At 40.0% G+C, this 22,037-nt stretch overlaps 2 protein-coding genes across 8 annotated transcripts in view; one reads left to right on the top strand and one right to left on the bottom strand.

Annotated features, from left to right (window-relative positions):
- Positions 1-6,890: 6,890 nt before the first annotated feature.
- cdkn1d (cyclin-dependent kinase inhibitor 1D) lies at positions 6,891-11,413 on the top strand. Of its 2 annotated transcripts, none has more exons than XM_058078537.1 (3): positions 6,891-7,034; positions 8,822-9,276; positions 9,346-11,413. In XM_058078537.1, the coding sequence occupies exons 2-3, from the start codon at positions 8,826-8,828 to the stop codon at positions 9,402-9,404; spliced, it is 510 nt and encodes a 169-aa protein (XP_057934520.1). In that variant the 5' UTR covers positions 6,891-7,034; positions 8,822-8,825; the 3' UTR covers positions 9,405-11,413. The 2 variants fall into 2 exon arrangements, with proteins under 2 accessions (XP_057934520.1, XP_057934519.1); XM_058078536.1 differs by lacking the exon at positions 6,891-7,034 and adding an exon at positions 7,227-7,425.
- A 651-nt stretch (positions 11,414-12,064) lies between these two features.
- slc37a3 (solute carrier family 37 member 3) overlaps positions 12,065-22,037 on the bottom strand; it is a 55,471-nt gene continuing 45,498 nt past the window's right edge. For all 6 annotated transcript variants that reach the window (XM_058078636.1, XM_058078639.1, XM_058078633.1 and 3 more), the window contains 13 exons: positions 21,760-21,970; positions 21,306-21,420; positions 21,115-21,207; positions 20,822-20,905; positions 17,455-17,600; positions 17,108-17,204; positions 16,955-17,039; positions 16,266-16,465; positions 16,052-16,193; positions 15,002-15,103; positions 14,734-14,933; positions 14,607-14,672; positions 12,065-13,074 (listed from right to left, as the gene is read on the bottom strand). In XM_058078636.1, coding sequence (XP_057934619.1) covers positions 12,982-13,074; positions 14,607-14,672; positions 14,734-14,933; positions 15,002-15,103; positions 16,052-16,193; positions 16,266-16,465; positions 16,955-17,039; positions 17,108-17,204; positions 17,455-17,600; positions 20,822-20,905; positions 21,115-21,207; positions 21,306-21,420; positions 21,760-21,836 — 1,500 coding nt within the window. In that variant the 5' untranslated portion in view covers positions 21,837-21,970 and the 3' untranslated portion in view covers positions 12,065-12,981. The remainder of the gene's footprint in view (positions 13,075-14,606; positions 14,673-14,733; positions 14,934-15,001; positions 15,104-16,051; positions 16,194-16,265; positions 16,466-16,954; positions 17,040-17,107; positions 17,205-17,454; positions 17,601-20,821; positions 20,906-21,114; positions 21,208-21,305; positions 21,421-21,759; positions 21,971-22,037) is intronic.

Below are 22,037 nucleotides of genomic sequence, written 5' to 3'. Positions count from 1 at the left end.
ACGAGATGATATATATAACCAGTCTATACACTGAGATCTTGAGTTAAAGTGAGTTTAAAGTGAGTTAATATGAGGCATTATGAAAATAATTTGGAGCTAATATCAGTCAAAACTAACCTTTTGAACTTGCAAGAGAGGTATTAATCAAAAAAACATGTCAATTAATGTTGTTGTTGTGATGCGTACTGCATCATACTGTGAAGTTGTTGCAACTTTGGGGGTTGTTTTGGGTGGATGCTAATGTTGTGGCCAGTCAGTGTATAGGTCAAATTATTTACTTTAGTACAGGGGGGCACAAAGTGCAACCAAAAGCTTTTTTTTTGTTAATTGTCAATCTAAAACAGGGGTCTCAAACACGCGGCCCGCGCAAGTTTGATATGGATGCTGTATGGTATCATGTACCCAGAAAAAAATATTACGTTTGATTAATGTTCATGTTAAAGGTTAAATAACTGTTAATAGCTATCCTCCCTATCCGTGTGGAAGTGGTATGTTTTTGGCTATTTAAGTTTAAAGGAAATAACTTGAAGGCTACCGTTTAGGTCGCTAGCTCTCTAGTTTGCGAGTTAGCATGTGTCTCAAGACCCTGCAGTTGCGCAATATGTTGTAAATAAAAAGAGTATAAATGTGACTATAGTCGTGTTTTGTCATGTCTACAGGGCTCTAATAATGCTTTGTTCATTTTAATCTGAAAAAAATAATTTGTCTACCCACCAACTATATGTGGTTTGTTAAGTTTTTATTATTATTATTATATTTATTTATTTATTACTGATTGATTGATTTTCTTTATTCTTGATGTATTTATTTATTTTTCATCTTATTTTGTGTAGAAAAATAAAAAGTAAGATATTTGAGAACAGTGGAATGTTTTATCAGAGCTTTTCTTACAGAAAATTGGAACCAAAGCAAAGTTTTTTTTTATTTTTTTGTTTTTAATAAATGCGTTTTTTTTTTGTTTTTTTTTTGAAAACCTGATGCGGCCCAGTCTCACCCAGACCCGAGCTCCAGTGGCCCCCAGGTAAATTGAGTTTGAGACCCCTGATCTAAAATGCATGCATGTTCATACTTTTGAAGAAGTGTATTAGCAGCCTGTCAGCAGCCTCTTCCACTTGATGATGATTTTCCACAGTAGGCCTCACAGTGGGGGTGGGGGGGTGACTACCTTGTCACACATGCACACACACACACTGTGAATTTGTTCCCCCAAGCTACGTTTTATTTATTGTGTTGTTGATCATAAAAATACACACTGCCTATTACGTGCTTGCTTTTACTGACTGGTTGGTTGGCTTTGCGGCTAAGAAAGGACGCCTTGTTGCCTCCTGTCTCACACACACAGTGTCACTACTACATTCACACACACTTTCCAAAACCACAAACGCACACACACACACACAGCAGCCACTACCGAAACCACTCGTACGTTTCCTCTGCCGCAGAGTGTGAAGAAGGCGGGAAAGCAGCAATAGGCGCACCCTCGGCCTGGAAAAACTTTGGCCCAGCTCTGCTCATTCAGGAATCTAGTTCAAGTATGTAACGCAGAAAAACTAAATTCCTGAATGCATTGAAGCACATAAACATGCAAGATAGAACATCTAAATACTCTCGACTTGCTGGTGTGTGAGTTATTAAAAACTCAGGGGGTGCTACATCCTCGAATACCAAAGTTTATTAAAAGCACCAAGCTTAAATTAGCTTCAGCTAAGAGGGGTGAAAAAAAGACAGTATGGTGTTTTTCAAGACAGGATTCCCTCCTGTGCAGTACCGCCTTTATCCACAGGAGGCAATAGTGAGTCATAGTTGGCTACATGCATTTTGTATTTTCCATTAAAGTTTCAGGTATTTCTATTATTTTCTGTAATTTCCAGTTCTCACAAAATAATAAAAAAAAATAACTGTAATAAATCAATAATACAAATATACCTAAAATAAATAATTTATTTTAATATTTTAATTTAATAATACAAATAAATAGATTAAATAAATAAATACTTAAAATTAATTAAATTCAATTAAATTGAAAATAATCATAAAAACAGTTAATGAGTTATACAAATAACTGAGCAAAAAACCGAGCGATGTGAGCCATCACAAACTTCTTTCAGGGCTCACAAACCTCATTATCTGAAACTTTGGCATGGTTAAACACGAGAATATATTAGGGGAGAATAATATATTAGGAGAATACATACATTCTAACTACATTTATGGGTCAGAAAAGTGGAAAAAAAAACATAATAGGGCCCCTTTAATTAAAAATAACAACGCCCCCTACAAGCTCACACATATGCAGTACATATATGTATATGTATGTGCATATTATCATGTGTGTGCATGTGTTAGTACAGCACAGCCCAACCCAGATGAGAACCAGATGTTTGGCAGATGTAGATAAAGGCAAAAATACATCAGCTGAAACAGTGAGGCACCTTTTCACCCCTGCTGTTAGAAATGTCACATACAGTGTCATTACCAGGGATTCTTACTATCAGAGGCTGCGTTTTGAGGCGCAATAATGGAGATAATTTATGGATATTTAAGCACCCATGCATATTTGGGGGTGTTGTTGCAGTCATTGTGACATAGAAGAGGCCTCAAAGAAACCAAAACAAGCGAACCCTACTTAAACACTTATATGTGCACGAAAACAAAGGATCAATTTACACCCACTGCGGCCCACCCTTTAACTCCTTCTCGCCTAACCCCCCCCCCCAAAACACAACTCAGCAATAACCCCAACCTATCATGGCAGCATAGTAGAACAATGCAAATAAATACAACAAGTTCTCAAAGGATATAAAGTTTTATATATGACCCCCTACTCACCTTGGGGGCACCCCAAAACAAACAAGTCAGCGTCTGCTTGGGTATATTTCAACGTAAACCCTTTCACCCTGACACCCAGGCTCCCCCGGTGAACCCCTGACAATATCCAGCTGCTCTCCCCGCACCCCCGAAAACGGACCTGTGGCCCCCACAGCTGCGTGATGCCCCCGCCAGGTTATGACTTTTTAATTTCACACTTTGCCACACCAAGAAGCACCGCAGAATGCGATACATCACCAGGAATTTTCCCCCTCATTTCTTCTGTCACATTGGAAAAAAACAATGGCGGATATGAAGAAAAAAGGCAATCGGGCAATTGACTGTCTGCGGCCAACCACTTCTCTAAGCCCCAAACTGCACCTGAGAAGCAACAACTCTTTGTTGTTATTCCTTCACTTCCTGTTCGTAAAACACACTTCCTGTGGGACACTCCTTGCTTAACAATATGCTGCCTTTTTTTCTGTCAGCTACAGTTAGTCTCTCTGCTAAGCTAACCACGGGGCTCATGACACTAAAGCACATGTTTGTCTTGTCATACAGCATAGAAAACCTGTTACATTTTTTTTTACATTACTAAAGCCCTCCAGACTTGAAATAACAACCCTATATTCAGCTTTACACTCATATGAGCCAATATAGTTGACATAATAAGAGAAAGTAAGCCATCAAAGACATAAATAAGATGCATGTTGATGTGTGTCGCTATAAATGTGTTCCCTTGGGGAGATGAGTGGTAGGGCGGACAGGAAGTGGCTTTGGGGGTTGAGAGTTGAATTTCAGCTTAGGTTCCAGCCGCTACAGTGGCGATGTTGTGTTGTGTTTGCATCTCACCGAACATTGTAGTAACATTACTGACAAGGAGTAGAATGCTACATATCATTGAATGCTTTATATATTATGTTTTTTTTTTTTTACTTCATTTAGCCATTTTTATGTTTGAAAATGATTCATTTAGGCCAAGAATACCAAATATTTCCTTCAATATGTATATATTTTTTTTACTAATAACGGGCCGGATTCAACTACGAAACAGCATGATTTGTTAATTAGTATATTTTTAAAAACGGTGATAGAGAAATGCAGTGAAATTTGAACCGTGATGCGACAAAAGATGACTGTATTGTCTTACCATCAATTAACAAACAAGCAACCTGGAGAGCCAAAAAGCCAAATAATCCACCGTAAAACTCTCTGTTTAACAATATTTGCTTGCATTTCTGTTTTTTAACAGTTAAAAGAAAATATTTATAGACATTTACGCCTTATTCGACAATTTAAGAGACTTCAGTAGCCTTAATTAGCTTCAGTTGTGCTAAGCTAACCACGCAGCCCCAATGCGTCCATTACGAGTCTCATCCCACTGGGAACACTCAATGTTTTCTTTCACATTTTCCATAAAAACTAGCGCAATAAAAGCATATCAACAATGAAGAAATAAATAACCTTCCTTGAATAGCAATGGCGCTAACTACAACTAGCTTAACATAACACGCTAAAGCATCTTCTACAAAACTCCCTCTTTAACAATGTTGCTTTTATTTTTGATTTTATATATATAATATCTGATTTATATAGGTTTCAACCAGCAATGTAAGATATTATAGTAGATTATAGAAGTAGTAGAGCTAAATTAGCAATGGCAAGTATGACTGCTGAGCTAACCATGCGTCCCTAATACGTCCATTACGAGTCTCATCCCACTGGGAACACTCAATGTTTTCTTTTGCCCTCAATCTATTAGAACAAGTCACATTTTCCATAAAAACTAGAGCAATAAAAGCATATCAATAATGAAGAAATAAATAAGGTTCCTTGAATAGCAATTGCGCTAACTACTACTATTAGCTTAACATACCACGCTAAAGCATCTTCTACAAAACTCCCTCTTTAACAATGTTGCTTTTATTTTTGTTTTTAAATAATATCTAATTTATATATGTTTCAACCAGCAATGTAAGATATTATAGTAGATTATAGAAGTAGTAGAGCTAAATTAGCAATGACTGCTGAGCTAACCATGCGTCCCTAATACGTCCATTACGAGTCTCATCCCACTGGGGGACACTTGAATTGCAACAAAACCAGCTTAAGTTCTTTTCTTTCGCTTAACACAAGTCACATTGTCGTACGGCGCTGTTGTTTTTTTACTAATTTATTCAATGGCATGGTCTGCATAAGGAGGACAATGGCGGTAAGTACTACAGCGCCAAAGTATAACATGAATCCCAGGATTAGGGGATGTGCAGGACGAATGGGGTGGGGAGGGGGGGGGGCACACCAAAACACACAGGACGCCGTGGAAGACAACAAGAAGAGGATTAGGACTTTAATGGAGCCCAGTAAGCCGACTGTAAATACAGGTCACAAACATTGCAGTCTCATAAGGACTCATTTTCAAATATGTACAAAAGGGACCAATTGACCTGTAGACGCAGATTAGTGGACTATTTGGGAATCGGGTCACCGTTGTGAACTAACTATTTTGCATCAGCGTGTAACGTGAGATGACATGTAATGTTTCACATGAACATTACAACATAAACTAATGCATTCCTTCATGGAAAGATTTGAATTGGTATATTTGGCCACCAGAGGGGGCTACTTTTTGCCCATTCAAAGCATGCAGCAAAAATGCCCCATCTTTTACGTAGTTCTGCAAGGGTACCTTTGGTACTGAAATGATACGTGTGTGTGTCGCTGTTGATCTTTGGTGTGTTTATAATTTTTTTTTTTAAAAAGTGTGTGTGGTGTCACTTTTTGTTTTTTTTTGCGATTGAAAAACAGTAGCGTTAAGTAAACACTAAAATGTATAATGAAACATTGATGTGGATAGTTGATGCTGAAGTAGTTTGACTTGTTTATAGCAGGACAAATGCAGTGACATTCACAGAACTGTAAATCTGCGGATTATGGGTAAAAAAAAAACAGGTATATGTACAGCATATGTGTGTGTGAGGCATATTTAGGGCTTAATCCTGTATTGTGTAGCGAGTGAACAATGGCAACAAAAGAGAGAAGGAGCTGAATGTAGTCACTATTATCGCAAATGTTTATCCAAAATTAGAGGACAAAGTCACCCTAGCAGGACGGTTTAGGGTGTTATATCAATTACTCGCCTTTTACTTGTTGTCCTGGCACGTAACTCCCACAAAAAGCGGGGATCTACAGTATAATATTTTACAGCGGTTTCGGGCAATATGACATTTTTTAAAAAATATATGTTTTAATTTGTATATCAAATAACCCAACCTCAAGAAATGTCGTGAAATGAACTTTATACACGGTCCCTGACCAGAGTGTTACACTACCTTGACATTGTGCAAGACCCCTCCCCACCACGTGAACAGTGTTTTTCAACTAAGAGGCATTCCGTAGTGGTGACATAATTACTCCTATAGCGGCTGCTGTCACATGCACACAATAACACGATCTGTGAAGATACATTGAAAGCCTTCATTTAAAAGAAACATTGCAAGCTAATTATGTTTGAAAGCAAACTTCAACTCCAGACCCTCCCAGTGTTAAAAATAGTCAAAAATGTGTGTGGGAAAACCTGGCGTTAAGGGCGTTGGTTGTCTCCAAGGTCTATAGGATGACTCCTATATTACGTCACTGGGGAAAATAAACATTGAAAACGGCGCCTACAGAATAATAAAACACAACAAGCAATATGTAAAATACATTGAGCAAAATATAAAATATTATCTTTGTAGTAACAGAAAGTGTGGCGTCATAGCTATAGAAAGGAAAATAAAGCTACAATTTAGGACTAATACAAATGTATTGTGTTTGGGTGATAAAAGTAATCTGATTTAATTTTCCGTGTGGTTTGATTTGTTATACACGGGTGACTTGGTGAGGTCAAAAAGCTAACTTTTCTTGCAGAAAGGGCATCCAGGAAAGTGAAGTACACCCCTCATATGGCAACAATGTAGATATAGTAGGGATATAGTAGGGATATATGCAACAAGTGGGTCATCTGTGAGCGGTCACGTTGCAGTTCAACGTGACTTGAGGACGTCGGCTGGGTGCCAGAAAAAAACGTGATGCAAGCCCAACACGAGAATGTGTGTCACATTGGAGGGAGAAGGGAAATGGCGGAGACTGCCAAGTTTCTTTGACCTACTTTCCAGTCGCGCCTACTGCAGCACACAGCGAAGAGAGCAACACGTACCGGAGCTTCCATTTTGAAACATTATAACGAGGTAAGATGCATTATTAGACCCACTTATAAAACTTTTATGCACACGTTAACACAATAATTTCATTATGTTGCGTTACGGTCTTTTCCTGGATGTTTACCGTCCAAGTCAGACAATGACTGTTTTGATAGGAACCACGTGACTGACTTCGCTAGTGGGACGACCCAAAACCACTAAACTAAACCAGTACCCCTCCCTCCTCTCCTCTAGTCCATAACAAACAAGTGGTGTGCGATAAGGGGACGGGAACACGCTAGGTGGGTTGTACCTTCCAACCTTCAACGTGACACTGTTTTGTCCGAGGCTGTCACGAACACATCTCATTCCTCGAGCTGGTGCGCACTTTGCATGCAACAACAAGATCGGGAATTTTGACAACTTGTTGACGCTAATGGTAAGTTTTCCAACATTAAGTTACTTTTTCTGACTAATTTCAGTAATAGTCTGAGAAATTGTTCGGTTTTTTGTGACAATTAGATGCTGTTTTACCGTTGAGAGCGTTGACAAGTTGCGGTTGTTTGTGTGTCGCATCTCATTAACCCACATCCTCTTTCTAAATAAATGAGTCATCGTCTTTCACTGTAGTAAAATCACACTTCTTCTTATGTTATTTTCATGAAACACTGGTTTTAGTTGTGCCGTAATCTCTTTTTTTTAAACAAGGTCAAATGCTCCAAAATAAGGTAGCAAAACGCTGCGCAGTAACCTGATCTGCATACCGCGCCCACTTCATTTTCTGACGCAAACAACTTTCCCCGCAGCAGCCTGCCAATGCAGAAAACCATTAAAACATTTATTTTTTATACTTATCTAGATATTACTTGTACAAATACATTTAAAGGTGGTTGAATCTTTCTGAAAGTCATTAGTTTAGTTCGAATTCACGTTTCTTTTTTTTTTTTAATTGTGATTTGATAAAGCAGCAGTAGCAAAGTCGATGCGTGTATTTATTGTTAATTATCACGCAGTCAGACAGACAGTCCTAATTATGTCACCACAGGAGTCGTGAATAATCTGACGAATAATCTGATGAGCACCCCCCCCTACGTACCCCTCAATTAATCTGAGATGATTTAGATTAGATGCAAATTTAATTTCGGATTATGCACCGTGTCAGCAAGCAATTAGTGAGCTCACAATGGCGGAGTCAGCGGCTATTGTCCACCCGTGGGCGTAATTTGTTCGTGGTGTTATATGTACACCACTTCACGGGGGAATCCTGCACAATTATACGACACGTTTGACTGTCAATGTGTTATTATTTGGTCACACTTAATGCAGCTATATGAGTCACAATATTAAGGTTGTTTATTCTATATGTTTTTAATGTTAAATGAAAATATGTGATATAAGAGTCACACAGTAAAATTATGGGATGCCCTGCTGTCAAATGCCCAGTTAAGCCGTAGCTCGTGGTGCAAAGTCAACACTTGTACGCTAATTAATTTTGTCATATAGCAGCAGGGGAATGCAAGGAAACATTCCTCACAAGTGTACTGTGTGTGTCTCTCTGTGCAACCTTTGACCTTTCCTGGTGACCTCTGGCCTGCAGACACCAAAGCAGGTGGAGAATCAGGTGTGAGCTGCGATGCTAGTTAATCGAGATTTATGTGGTGTTTGTGGGGTGACCTGTTGCTGTGGTAATAAACCGCAAATGGGGTCCAAGGAGGCTGATAGAGGTGTGATGGATGGGGGTCTGCTTGGGTGAAAAAACTGAACCAATAAAAAGCCAGATCCCACCTCATGGAGGTCTGACAGAGCTCTCACCTTTCCTTGCGTGTGTTCATCAGGGACATGGCGATGGACGCGGCATCGACATCTACTGAGATTGCAAGCAGGGGGGGCATCGAGGACCTGACGTTGAAGGTGGGCCCGGTGCGGAGGAACCTCTTCGGCCCCGTGGACCACCAGCAGCTGCGTCAGGACTTCCAGCGTCTCCTCCACATGAGCGTGGAGGCGGCTAACAAGCGTTGGAACTACGATTTCCGCAGCGACGCTCCAGGTTCGGGCTCCAACGTGCAGTGGGAGGAGCTCAAGTGCCAGGATGTGCCGGGATTTTACCGCAGCTGCACGATGAGGCCGGCGGTGCGGTTCCACGTGGCGAAGCCTCCAAGGCGGTTCTCGATGTCGTCGGGCGAGGAGTCCCCTGTGTCCAGCAGCTCTTCTGGATCTGGGGACGAGTGTCTGGAGGTGACCCCTAGGGGGTACTACAGGCTGCAAAAACGCAAACAGTCCGCCATTACAGGTTAGTCCACCATTAGTAAACAAACAAATCCAACTTGCAACTTACCAAACGTTGCTTTCTTGTCTGCAGATTTCTTCAAGGTGAAGAAGAGGAGGCTTCTACATTACAAGGCAATGTCTCGCCAGTAGGAGCACCTTATATCCTCTGTACATATGTAGCATCTTAGCACAAGGAAGCTACCCGCTTCCTTTTTAATCTAAACATACGGTTCTAAATATGATATATATATATATATATATATTCTATATACAGTTTTCCTCAGCTTTTTTTTGCTATACTGTGAAATTCTATTATGTGCACTCTTGACAGTCCAGGGCTGTGGATAGTATTTGTCAAGGTGATGACCTCAAATGGTCACCCTTTGGTTATGCTAAAAAGTCAGAAGAGGTGACTATTCTTGGCCTGGCGCCACACATAAGTCTCCCCCCCCGTCCCGCTAAGAGCCATGGGTCAGCGCCTCACCCGGGGTCCAAAATTGGCAGCGTGCTAGTGATTAGCTTTAGGTTAAAGGTCGACGGTGGAGGCTCAGCGATGGCTGCACGTCAGTTAAAAAAAAAAAAAAAATGTTTTCCATTTATTTAGTGCCACCTAAAAAAATACTAATAAGTGAATTAAACATGAATTGAAAATATTTAATATTTTAATTTATTTTCTGTCCCACCAGTGGTACTCATACCACAGCCCACGAATCGATGTGTTAGACTCCAAGTCATTATGGACACTCCACCATTGCCATTCAGAAACATTACACAACTATACTTTATGTATTATTCGCATGAAGGCTTTTTTTAACATCGTTTCTATGGATTTGGGTAGCGGAGCAGACATATTTTGGTGTTTTTTTTCCCTTCCAGCTTTATGCTTGTAATAATGTAGCATTTTTCTGTCCCTAAGTGACACGCAGCCCCCACAGGTCACAGGAAGGGAATGTTGTCGCTGAAGTGTTGCAGGCGCATTATCGCCCGCTTGGAAAAGTTGCAACTGAGGCAGTCGCACCATAGAGGAGACAAAAGTATTGGGACACCCCGGGGTTTTCCAATACTTTTGTCCATGTGGTGTATGGTCAGTTATACTGGAGGGACCTACGGGGCAAAAAAATTAAAACTACATGATTCAGATTATTTTGTGTTATAAAAGCTATAATCTGGATGAATACATTGCTTCTACCTCATCAATTCAGTAAAATACACAAAATATTATAAAAAAATTTTATTTAAAGTATTGTAGCTCAGGTTGTTTGCATTTAAAATGAGTACAGAGAGACTGGGGGAGTAAAGAAAGAGGTTGTTCCGGTGTAAGAGTCAGCGAGGGACCCCGTTTCATTCTGAGGGGCCCCTCACTGCTTTTGTTGAAATCACACACTCCGCCTTGGAGTCGCTTTGACTCCAGGGAAGTGGGGGAAGGGGGACGCAATCTTGTGTCTAATATAAAAACTTCATGGGAAAACACCTCAAACAGCATGCTTTTTTTTAAAGTTATTATCCACCCACCCTTTTTTTTGCCCCCCCAACCAGTCTCTCTTTCACAAGCCCACCGACTCAGTCACTGCAAGAATCGGCTTGAAACTCATCATTTTTATCACGGTTCTAAAAGGGTATATTTCAGCAAACAATTATTCTTTTTCAATGTTTTGTCTACTTATTTGTGTGTTTGTGTGTGAGAGAGACAAAACATTTCTGTTAAAAACAAAAAAAAAATCTATATTAACTTATTTGGATTTGTTTATATGGTTTGTTTGTTGGGAAGTAATTCTAAAATCCCTTTTTGCTATTACTAATAGTCTGAGACTTCTATCTTTGCACTACTTCAATGTTGTTGACAAGAGGACTATTTTTGTACGGTAATCTTTAAAAAAGTAAAAATATACACATCTGAGACATGGAACAAGTCATGACTTTCATGCCAGCTTTGCTCTTCTATTCCATCTGTCGCAGCTATATCAGTGTCTTTTTTGTATTATGCATGAATGTATGATATGAATCCTTGTATACAGTTTGTAATAATTCTATAGTAATTTAATACTGGTTTGTGTATCCTTGCAACAAGTGTATGGAAACAGAATCATGTGTGTATAAGAAATGATGAAGAGATTTCATTAAGTGTGCTCACAATAAAATGTTATTGATGATATAAATCACATATGGGTCCGTGTTCTTTCTTCTAAGTGTCTGCAGCACCACCCAGTGGAAGGAAGTGTAATAAAAATTAATTACTGTCAAAGCTTCAAAATAATTTAACCTATTTTAGATCTAACCATAGATACAACATTTATTATTTACATTTTTAAAGCATATTTTTGTGTGAAAGTAAAGTACCACTGCAGGTGTATTTGAAAATCTCCCATTCTATGCACCGTGCAATGAAGGGGATGATGAATTTTAAATCCGATAATAATCTAACCCGTAAGAACCATAAAAAGTTACACTTTTAACCCTCGGGTTCCAAAATGGTCCACTCCATGAATCAATGAATAAATCAATTAATAAATTTAATTAAATGATTTGTTTCACTTTCACCGCATCAATTATGTAATAGGACCAAAAAAACAGGGAGATTTTGAGAAAAAAAGTCAAAAATTTACGTGAAAAAAAAAAAAAATATGTCATAGTCGTAAATTTGCAAATATTTTTCTCATGAATTAACAACTTTATTCTACTGCTATTACTTTTTTAAAAGAAAAATTAAATTAAAGAAATTAAAAAAAATTCACAAGAAAAATAATCATAAATTTACAAGAATAAAGTCATAAATTTATGGCTATTTTTCTAGCAAATTTACAACTTTATTCTCATAATATTATAGCTTTTTGTCTTGTGAATTTCTCATTTATACAGTACGTATATATTATTACATCAATAGAGGGGTAGACAATTTTTGTTACATAATCGCCATCTAACCCTTAAGGTCCCTAAAACGTGACACTTTTTACCCGTAGGTTCCGAAAGTGTCATCATTTTGTCACTTTAACCGCATAAAATGTATTCCATTCATCATGGAGTAAACAAATAAAAATAAAAAAGTGTTAATATGGAACATCACATTGACGTTGCCATTTATTTCAAACAAAATGCTACATTTACAGGTGAAAATGTACACATAAATAAAGCTAAAATATGCGTTAAAAAGCGCAGATTAAATTACACATTCCATGTGTGTTTTTGACTACATTCTCCTGAAATATGGCTCATTTTTTTTCTCCCAGAGTTGTGTCGCTTCAGGCTGCATAACAGAGCCCTTCAACCATGATGGATGGCCACTATGACAACCCCGCTCCTAATGACAGCTGGTTCATGGCCGATTGATAGTAAACATATGATTTAAGACTCTTACAGACGAAAGCGTTAGTGTTGCAGTAATGTGAGGAAGTTGGAATGATGGGGAGAATGGAAAAACAAAAGTAAAAAAAGGTCCCAATCATCCATTGAAATGATTGATTCTAAACCACTAAACTAGTGCATTACATACACGTATAACCAATCTCATTCATGTGCAACTATGAATTGCAGAGTTAAGTTACACCGCAGTGCATTTCTAAGGATTTACAGCCATTTGGAATATGTACAGACCGGGTCCTACGGCCACAACAGCCGTCAAGGGTTTAAAAGTGGGCTTCTCCAATCTCCATTGGAGCTGTGTTTTTCCTTTTAAAAAGTAGTCATGTGATGTTGTCACAGAGGACATAAAAAAAAAAATGAGCTGATTGTCTCACAGCTGATGGCGCAGCGCTTGCCGCTCTCTCCACACGGCGCGCACCTCCTTCAGGATCATGGGCGCGATGAAGAGAATGCTGCCCCCTGTCTGTAATGTCAAAAACATGCATGTTTATGTGACGCTCTAGAACGGTCCTCTAATGCAGGGGTGGGCAAACTGTGGCCTGTGGCCACATGCGTCCCACCAAGTGTTTCCGGCCTGCCAGTTGCTCTCTAAGTATTTCAACTTTTAAACATACAAACTAGCAACAGCTCCGAACCTGGGGTGACAGAGCCTTCTTCATCGCTGCCCCCACCCTCCGGAATTCTTTTCCCCATTCGCTCCGTGCTTGCCCCGACCTTCCCAGTTTCAAAAAACAACTAAAAACGTACCTCTTTAAATCTGTTTTTAATGTCTTACTTTTTATACCTGACTGCTGTGCCCCATTTTTACCCATATTTTAGCTGTGTATAAACAAATTAATGTTGTATTTTAATGTATCTTTAACTTGCTTTTAATTAAACTCCATTTTTTCTGTAAAGCATCTTGTGAGTATTTTGAAAAGCGCCATACAAATAAAATGTATTATTATTATTATTCATTCATTTTCTACCGCTTTTCCTGACGAGGGTCGCAGGGGGTGCTGGAGCCTATCCCAGCTGTCTTCGGACAAGAGGCGGGGTACACCTTGGACTGGTGGCCAGCCAATCACAGGGCACATATAGACAAACAACCATTCACACTCACATTCATACCCATGGACAATTTGGAGTAGCATTATTATTATTCGTATTATTCTTTTTCTTATTACTATTATTATTATTTTATTATAATATTATTATATTATTATTGTTATTATTGTTATGTTATTATTATGATTATTATTAACTGTAAAATTAAATTACATCGTTTGATGTGGTCTGATGTTTAAAATTCTCCTGAAAAAAGGGACATGAGAACATACAGCTGATAGTATAACACTTTTACGCATAAAATTAGACAAATAATTTAAGGAAAACTGTAAGTATAAAACAGTGTGTGTGTGTTAAATATATGTTCTGGCCCCCCGGACAATTTTGCTAACTCAATGCTGCCCACGAGTCAAAATATTTGCCCACCCCTTCTCTAGAACTATCTAATGCAGGGGTGGGCAAACTGTGGCCCACAGGCTACATCAGGCCAAATTACTGAGACGGAACCTATAAAATTGAAGTGGGAGCCGGCTACACAAGTTGCTATTCATACAGGAAATAGCCACATGCACTCTGTAGCTTGTATAAATAGGCGATCCAAACAACACACACGTGTTGTACCAATATCGTGCATCATTCATATTGCTGTTGGATTACCCAGCATGCCTTGCGGGCACTTCTAAATAACATTTTAAAGTAGTGAGTTACATTTACCACTTAGTTATTGTTTATCACCCACTCTGTAATAGTAGCTGATTTCTGTGACACGTGAACTTGTTGTGGATGTGGGGTGTTAGTACGTTGTTCTGTTTGATGACCACAAATATAGATAGACATATAGACAACCCCTCGGCCAATTTTTCAATCGGTATCAGTCGATCTCACTCATGCTTGATCGGAATCAGCAGCATGAAACCCTGATTGGAGCATCCCTAGTCGTATGCTTACCATGATGACGAAGAAGTAGAAGACCGATACCCAGCCCAGCTTGCTCTCAATGAGGGACACCAAGTACTAGAAGAAAACATCGGTTAGTTTGTGTTCATACCTTCACACGTGAAATATGACAACATACTTGTCCAACAGCAGCTCCGATACTTCCTGTTCCATCCACAATTCCAGTGACAGTAGCCAGAGCTTCTTGACTGCCTCGGACGGCGTCCTGTCTTCCCAGATCAGCAGATATGGCCGAGCCAATCATGTTGGATGGACCGCCGATGAAGAAGCCAGTGATGGCCAGCAGGGCGCCGTTGGTGGCCTTGTCATTTGGTGAATCTGTAGAGGTGTGCGTCAATGAAGGTGTACTACGTGCTGTGGTGTGTGTCATTCCAGTGACCACTCACGGCTGTAGCCCACCAGACAGGCCATGGCGAGCATCAGACTTAACGCCAACACTGGGGATCGCTTTCCCATGAAGTCCGATATCAGACCTTGAACGGTTCCGCCTGGCAAAGAAACAGCAAAAAGTCAATTTATTGACCGGAGCATTAGATATTTTTTTCTCGGGTCTGGAAACTAAATTCTAGAGTCTGAGCTTTTCTTTCTGTCACTCACACACAACAATAACCTGGAGAGATGCAGCCATGACACCTACCCGCTTGAAAAAAGATGTGGGATTAATTTTGTCTGGTTTGATTCTGGTCAGGGCTGCACGGCGGCGAGTGGTTAGCACACAGCCCTTACAGCTAGGAGACCCTAGTTCAATTCCTACCTCGCGCAACTCTGTGTGTTCTCCCCCAAAACATGCTAGGTTAATTAGCGACTCCAAATTGTCCATAGGTATGAATGTGAGTGTGAATGGTTGTTTGTCTATATGTGCCCTGTGATTGGCTGGCCACCAGTCCAGGGTGTACCCCGCCTCTCGCCCGAAGACAGCTGGGATAGGCTCCAGCACCCCCGCGAACCTCGTGAGGATAAGCGGTAGAAAATGAATGAATGAATGCAGAGAACCTAAGGGGGCTAAAGACACCACCTTGATGAACACCACAAAACAATAAGCTATTTTGTTATTGTAAAACTTGTCAAACAAATGGTTTATACCACTTATCCTCCACTCCTGTCTATTTCTGAATCACTTCTCCATATTTGGGGATAGGCTCCAGCACCTCCGCGACCCTTGTGAGGATAAGCGGTAGAAAATGAATGAATTAATGAATGAATGCAGAGAACCTAAGGGGGCTAAAGACACCACCTTGATGAACACCAAAAAACAATAAGCTATTTTGTTATTGTAAAACGTGTCAAACAAATGGTTTATACCACTTATCCTCCACTCCTGTCTAGTTCTGAATCACTCCATATTTGGGGATAGGCTCCAGCACCCCCGCGACCCTCGTGAGGATAAGCGGTAGAAAATGAATGAATGAATGAATGATTCTGGTCAATTAACTCACCGATGATGCCTCCAACATCATACCACATGGACAGGCGGTCAGCCTCGGCCTCCCTCCAGCCGTAGTTGTTGCTCAGGTAGAACGGAAGCCAGAAGAAGAAGGAGTAGTTCACCATCTTCAGACACGCGAACGCCAGCGAGTACTGGCGAGCACACGCAAACAGGTTAACACTCGGTGAGGAGATCGTTCCGTCAGGGCAATGCTGGAAGCTCACCGGCAGGACTCCGGGCAGACAGAAAGCCTGGAAGAAACCCACAGCTCTCGGCTCTTCGTGGGGTTCGTCCTGCTGTTGAATCGTGTGGTGGCACTCGTACACGTCCTCCTCTTCTTCTTCTTCTTCATCATCGCTCATCAGAGGCCTGTGGGTGTCGGTCTCAACTGGGCTGAGTCCAGTCTCACACTCCATACTGAGACCTGACAAACACGTTTCATACAGCCTTTAAAATATATAGTTTGTATAGTTTTTGTGGTAAACTATATAGTAATTCATATAATACTGAAAATTACTAATTTACTTTATCGGGTAAAGTGAGTAGCCTTTGAACAAGCTCAGTTTCAAGCGCTGTGCTTGAAATTCAATTAGTTATTTTTAATTTATTTTTAATTTATAAAATTGTTTAATTTCTTAAATTTTTAAATAAAATTAATTTTTTTTTAAATTAAATGAAAATTATTTATTATTTTATTTTGTGTTTATAAAATTAAAATTAAAATTAAAATTAAAATTAAAATTAAAATTAAAATTAAAATTAAAATTAAAATTAAAATTAAAATTAAAATTAAAATTAAAATGAAAATGAAAATGAAAATGAAAATGAAAATGAAAATGAAAATGAAAATGAAAATGAAAATGAAAATGAAAATTAAAATTAAAAGCCATTTTTTCTCCCCAATGTGTCTTACCGACTTCCTTCGGCGAGGTCAGCAGGCCAAAGAAGACCACCACCCCGCCCGAGAACTGCACCACTGAGGTCACCAGGAAGGCATACTAACACAGGAGCATACACACACAGATTTAGCCAGAGTGATGAAAACACAACATCGTACGTGCCTCACCTCATAGCCGTACTTGAGCATGGTGGATGCCAAGTAGGCGCCCAGGATGTTGCCTACCGAGGCGCAGGCGCTCCACATGCCAAACACAAACCCGCGCCTGGACAATATCACATCTTAAGTGTCGTCTAACATGTTTAACATTATTTAACACCACCCTTTCTAAACAAACGAATACATTTACACTGGCAAATCCGGTTGCTAAGCCTCAATGGCATCTATGTTCAAGCAGAAGTGGCAATGAATGGATGTCTTTGTGCATGTGTGTGGATGTGACACTGAATGCAGTGTGTGATAAAAACCCATATACACACATACACACACACACACACACACACATGCACACATACCCTGTCTTGCCGAACCAGTTGGCCATGACGGCGACCACGCAGGGCCAGACGGTGGACTGCAGCAGTCCATTGAGGACCCACAGGCTACAGTAGAGGTAGATGTTGTAAAGGTGGAACCACTCTGTCAGCGTGCCAAATGCAAAATCCTGCAGAGAGACAGCATTCCGCAGTGCACACAATGAACAAAAGAATCCTTATAACTTTGTAAAAAAGCGGGTTATTATTTATAAATCAAATATTTGCTTGCTTACAATGTTCTACATATGATTGTTACTATTATTAGAGCCCTCTAGCATGGCATAACACCCCTATAGTCAAATTTACACCCATATCAGCCAATATAGTAGATATAATCACAGAAAATAAACAAATTAAGATATAGTAAAAAGACTTGTACTTGTGTGTGTTTCAATAAATATCTTCAAAACGTGTGGACAGGAAGTGACATTATTATTGTATTCGTGACATATTATTATTATGATGGCTTCGGTCTTTTTTTTTTATTATGAGGATGAGTTGTTATTATAGCACCTGTTGTGAGATCATTCAAATGTGCAATTCAAATGTGCAATTCAAATGTGCAATTCAAATGTGCAATTCAAATGTGCAATTCAAATGTGCAATGGCGCACTGAATTGATGCGTTGGTGCCTCCCGTCTACCACAACTTGGTGCGGCGGTGGCAAAAGAGGGCAAGTGAGCATTGCTGAAGGCAGAGGAGAAGCGAAGACTGACGATGAAGAAATTGTTAAATGGGGCGGGACCGCAGTAATATGGAAGTGGTTTGGTTTCGATAGATCAGATCTAATATGGAAGTGGTTTGGTTTCGATATAGCAGATGGGGAGCAAGAGACCATAATATGCAAAGGGTCTGAACACAACAAATTTGTCTAACAATCCGAAGCGCAAACACAGAGCTGACTATGAAGAGTGTGTCATGAAGCGTGGGACGGAGTCAGTGAGCACGTCTACACTTACCCAAATATACAAAACGCTTTTGCTCATGGCCTTCCTCGTGACAAGAAATGTAAACAATGACATGAAGTGACTTATTCAGTGTCATTATTTAGCCAAAGGCATGATGCCTTTTTTACTCAAAAGACAATATTTAGCTCTATTTACATTTAGCAGCTGCTACTAAACTGTATACCTAACTTTGAGGGTGTGTAGCTTTTACACACTAAACGATGCGCCCAATCCTGAAACAAATGTTTTTGTGCACCTTGAGAAAGCTGTTTTTTACATATAACCATAACATTGACCACACAATAGCCACGTTTACATGAAGAGTTTTTCTCTTTCCGAATGGAATCTTTCCGAATTACTTTTCCGAAAGCAATGGTAAACATGGAAAGGAATATTCCAATTGCGTGTCTACATGTGCTGCTATAATTAACTAGAATAGTCAATGGGGCATGCGCAGTAAAGCGTAAACACCAACATCACGTGATACCGACTTCCTCAAGTTTTTCTTTCACATGTTGGAATAACTCCGTATTGCCAGTTTTTTGTTCGTCCAGTCTTGAAATTTAATTAGAATCAAAAACAAACTTTCCACAGCAGTCCAGTGCCGATTGCTCGCCTCCATTTTTTTTTAAAATCAAAGAACGTCTCGAGCTGCGTGTTACATCATACCCAGGGCTCTACGTTAAAAACAAAAATGACTTGCCCATGGGGAATCCTTAAGGTGAGAACTACTTGCCCGAACTTGCCCCATGTAAAATGAAAAGACAAGACAATATCATATATCAATATATGCTGATAATTCATCAGATAATAGTACTGATGCATTGTATTTGGAGGAATGTCTGAGAATTTGTGTAGATGTATGTTAACATGGCAAGCCATGCTACCTTGCACATGTTAGTGGTAGTAAGCAGTGATATTTATAAGTTGTGCACCACAATGAAACATTTGACACATTTGTGTACTAGTAAAGTGTTTTTAATCCAGAAAAAAATGCTCAATGGTCAAACAATAATTTGTGAAGCAAAAGTGAGAAAAATCCACAGAGAAATGAAACCGCTAGGTTTTGTAGCTTCTGCAAAATCAGCACTTGGTATTGGATCTAATGGGTGGTGTTTCATTGTGACCACTTCAAATTGTCACAGCAACGTGATTCACTCACCTGTGCCATCATTTGATTTGCTGCCGCTAATAAAATACTTGTTTAGGAGGCACTGCTTCATCACTTTTTGGTGTTTTCCTTCAGAAGTTGTTGAAGAATTAGACGATGTTGGCAGGGACGCCATGATAGATGTTTTTCTAGTAAAACGATCGCTGATTGGTTGATCGCGAACAAGAACGGGTGTGGGTAAAACGCGGATTGTGGATTACGGACCGCGGTCTAAATAAACAATTCTGATTGGTCCATTTCAAGATTTGCAAGGATTGGTTTGCAAATTAGCACCGGAATTACGCAGTCCGTGTTTTACCAACACCCAACTAGAACCGCTTTAAAAAAAACTCTTGGCAGTACGGCATGCTAAAGTGCACTTGCCCGACGGGAGTATTAATGATTGGATTTACTTGCCCGAATTTTGTTTTAACTTGCCCCGGGCCATCGGTACAACGTTATTGTCGAGCCCTGATACCTCAGCATTCGCTGAAAGAACGCACCCAAGAACAAGAAAAGATAAAGTTCAATCTTGCTAATATTTTATAATTAAGCTCGGCACATGTTTTATATAGATATGTATTTTCTTTTTTAATAAAACTGGACTTGTGAATGGCGTATAGAAGGGTTTAGATTCTGTTCCACAGATGGCGCTAATGCACACAAAAGCTGCTTGTCAACCGCCAATAAACAACAGAAGAAGAAAAACACCACAAAGAAGAACGCACCCTGACAACTTTCCGTTTGAGTGGGTACAAGATACCTCAATCGGATTGGGGAAAGGAATATTCCACCCCTGTGAATCCGATTATATATTCATTCGGGTTGGCACTTTTCTTTCGGAATGAGGTGTATACAAAGGTTACATTCTTTATAACCTGAATGGAATTGGAATATTTGGGTCCATGTAAACGTGGCTAGTGACGACGTGACCGATTTTCACCATTTAAAAACTCAAAGGCAGTTCTCGCAATGTCAAAGATGGGGCTGAATGAGGCCCTTTAGTTTGCTCTAAATCTTCATTGCTCACTTTACCAAAACATTTCTGGACAAGTTCATGTTCCCAATTATGACCCAACAGTTGGGGGAACGCCCTATTCCGTCCCAGCATTGACACAGATAATAGAAATGAACACTGGATGGGGTCGAGATAAAAATACAGCGCAGTAAAATGATACCAAGGATGATTTACAGCTTGATGCTAATAAAAGTGTGGCTATAAGAGTGCAATGTGCAGGATGTGTGCGCTCACCACGGCAGCAGAGCCGCACAGGCCGAAGCAGAGCACGTAGCGCAGGTTGACTCTGTCGCCAATCACGCCGCTGAGATACAAACCCTGCGGGGAAGACAACAAATAGAACTTATGCAATATACGTGTATTTAGTATACTATACTATATTTACTTTATCGGCTACCATATTGACACGTTTTTGCCGATATTTTAAAAGTAGCATCTTAACTTTGCAGGTTAATACAGTAATTATGTGTATTTGTTTGCAGGTTTTAATACAGTACATTACACATATCTTTTAAAATTGAACTCACCACGGCATAGGAGAAGAGGAAAATGGAGTCCAGCACTCCCAGGAAGAGGGTGGCCTGCTCTTCAGTCTCAAACAGGCGATTACTCTCCCATGTCTGAGCCAAAAAGGTGTTTTGCATGCGTTTACATTTCAGTTTATCCCAGCCAGACATGTTTGCAGACATTTCCCAGCATCCCATCATGTTTTATTTACCTCACTAGGGGAGAAAGCTGGAGCGCTGCCATTCTGAGGAGAAGGCGTCCACTGGGCAGAGATGCTGACTTTCACATTGCTGAACGTCTTCCTGGATGCATGCAGGAACACATAGCTGGGGGGGGAAAAGGGAGAAGTTTAATCGTCTTTACACACACAAGTCAGCTTAAAAGAAATAAAAAAAGGCAGAGGTGATGATTTCCGATTTCCGATTTTAAAGCCTCCAGCTTAACGTGATTTTTCCTACTATTGGAAATCAACGTACTCAGTTCACACTATCTTGACAACGTCTGCCCTGTGTTGCTCCATGGACCTTTGACCCACATGAATAGCTAACATCCATTCACAGTTTGTCACTAGACTAGGCTCTGTCTCACTCGGCAGCCATATTTCCCTTTCCAAACACACACACACACGAGACAAAGCTTTGGGGAAATAAAGCAGCATAAATTACCTAAAGAAGGTGAGGAGGAAGGTGACCAGGTGATGATGGGTGTACTGTGACAGGCAGCCACAGCACGAGGGAGGCATCACAGGGACGACCGGAGGGATGAGGAGGAGGAGGAGGTGGAGGTGGTGGGCAACAGCAAAAAGGACAGGGAGGGAGTTCAGCTAAAATCTCCCGCTAGTGCCAGGTGGGACAAACACTGCAAACAATAAAGTGCCTGAAAAGAAGGAAGTCGGGGTTAAAATCCTGGCGTTGCTCAATGGGTCATTTTCTTCTTGTTGTTA

The sequence above is a fragment of the Doryrhamphus excisus genome, chromosome 7 (assembly GCF_030265055.1).
Source record: "Doryrhamphus excisus isolate RoL2022-K1 chromosome 7, RoL_Dexc_1.0, whole genome shotgun sequence".
Lineage (NCBI taxonomy): Eukaryota > Metazoa > Chordata > Actinopteri > Syngnathiformes > Syngnathidae > Doryrhamphus > Doryrhamphus excisus.
This window is presented reverse-complemented; position numbering and strand designations above follow the sequence as displayed.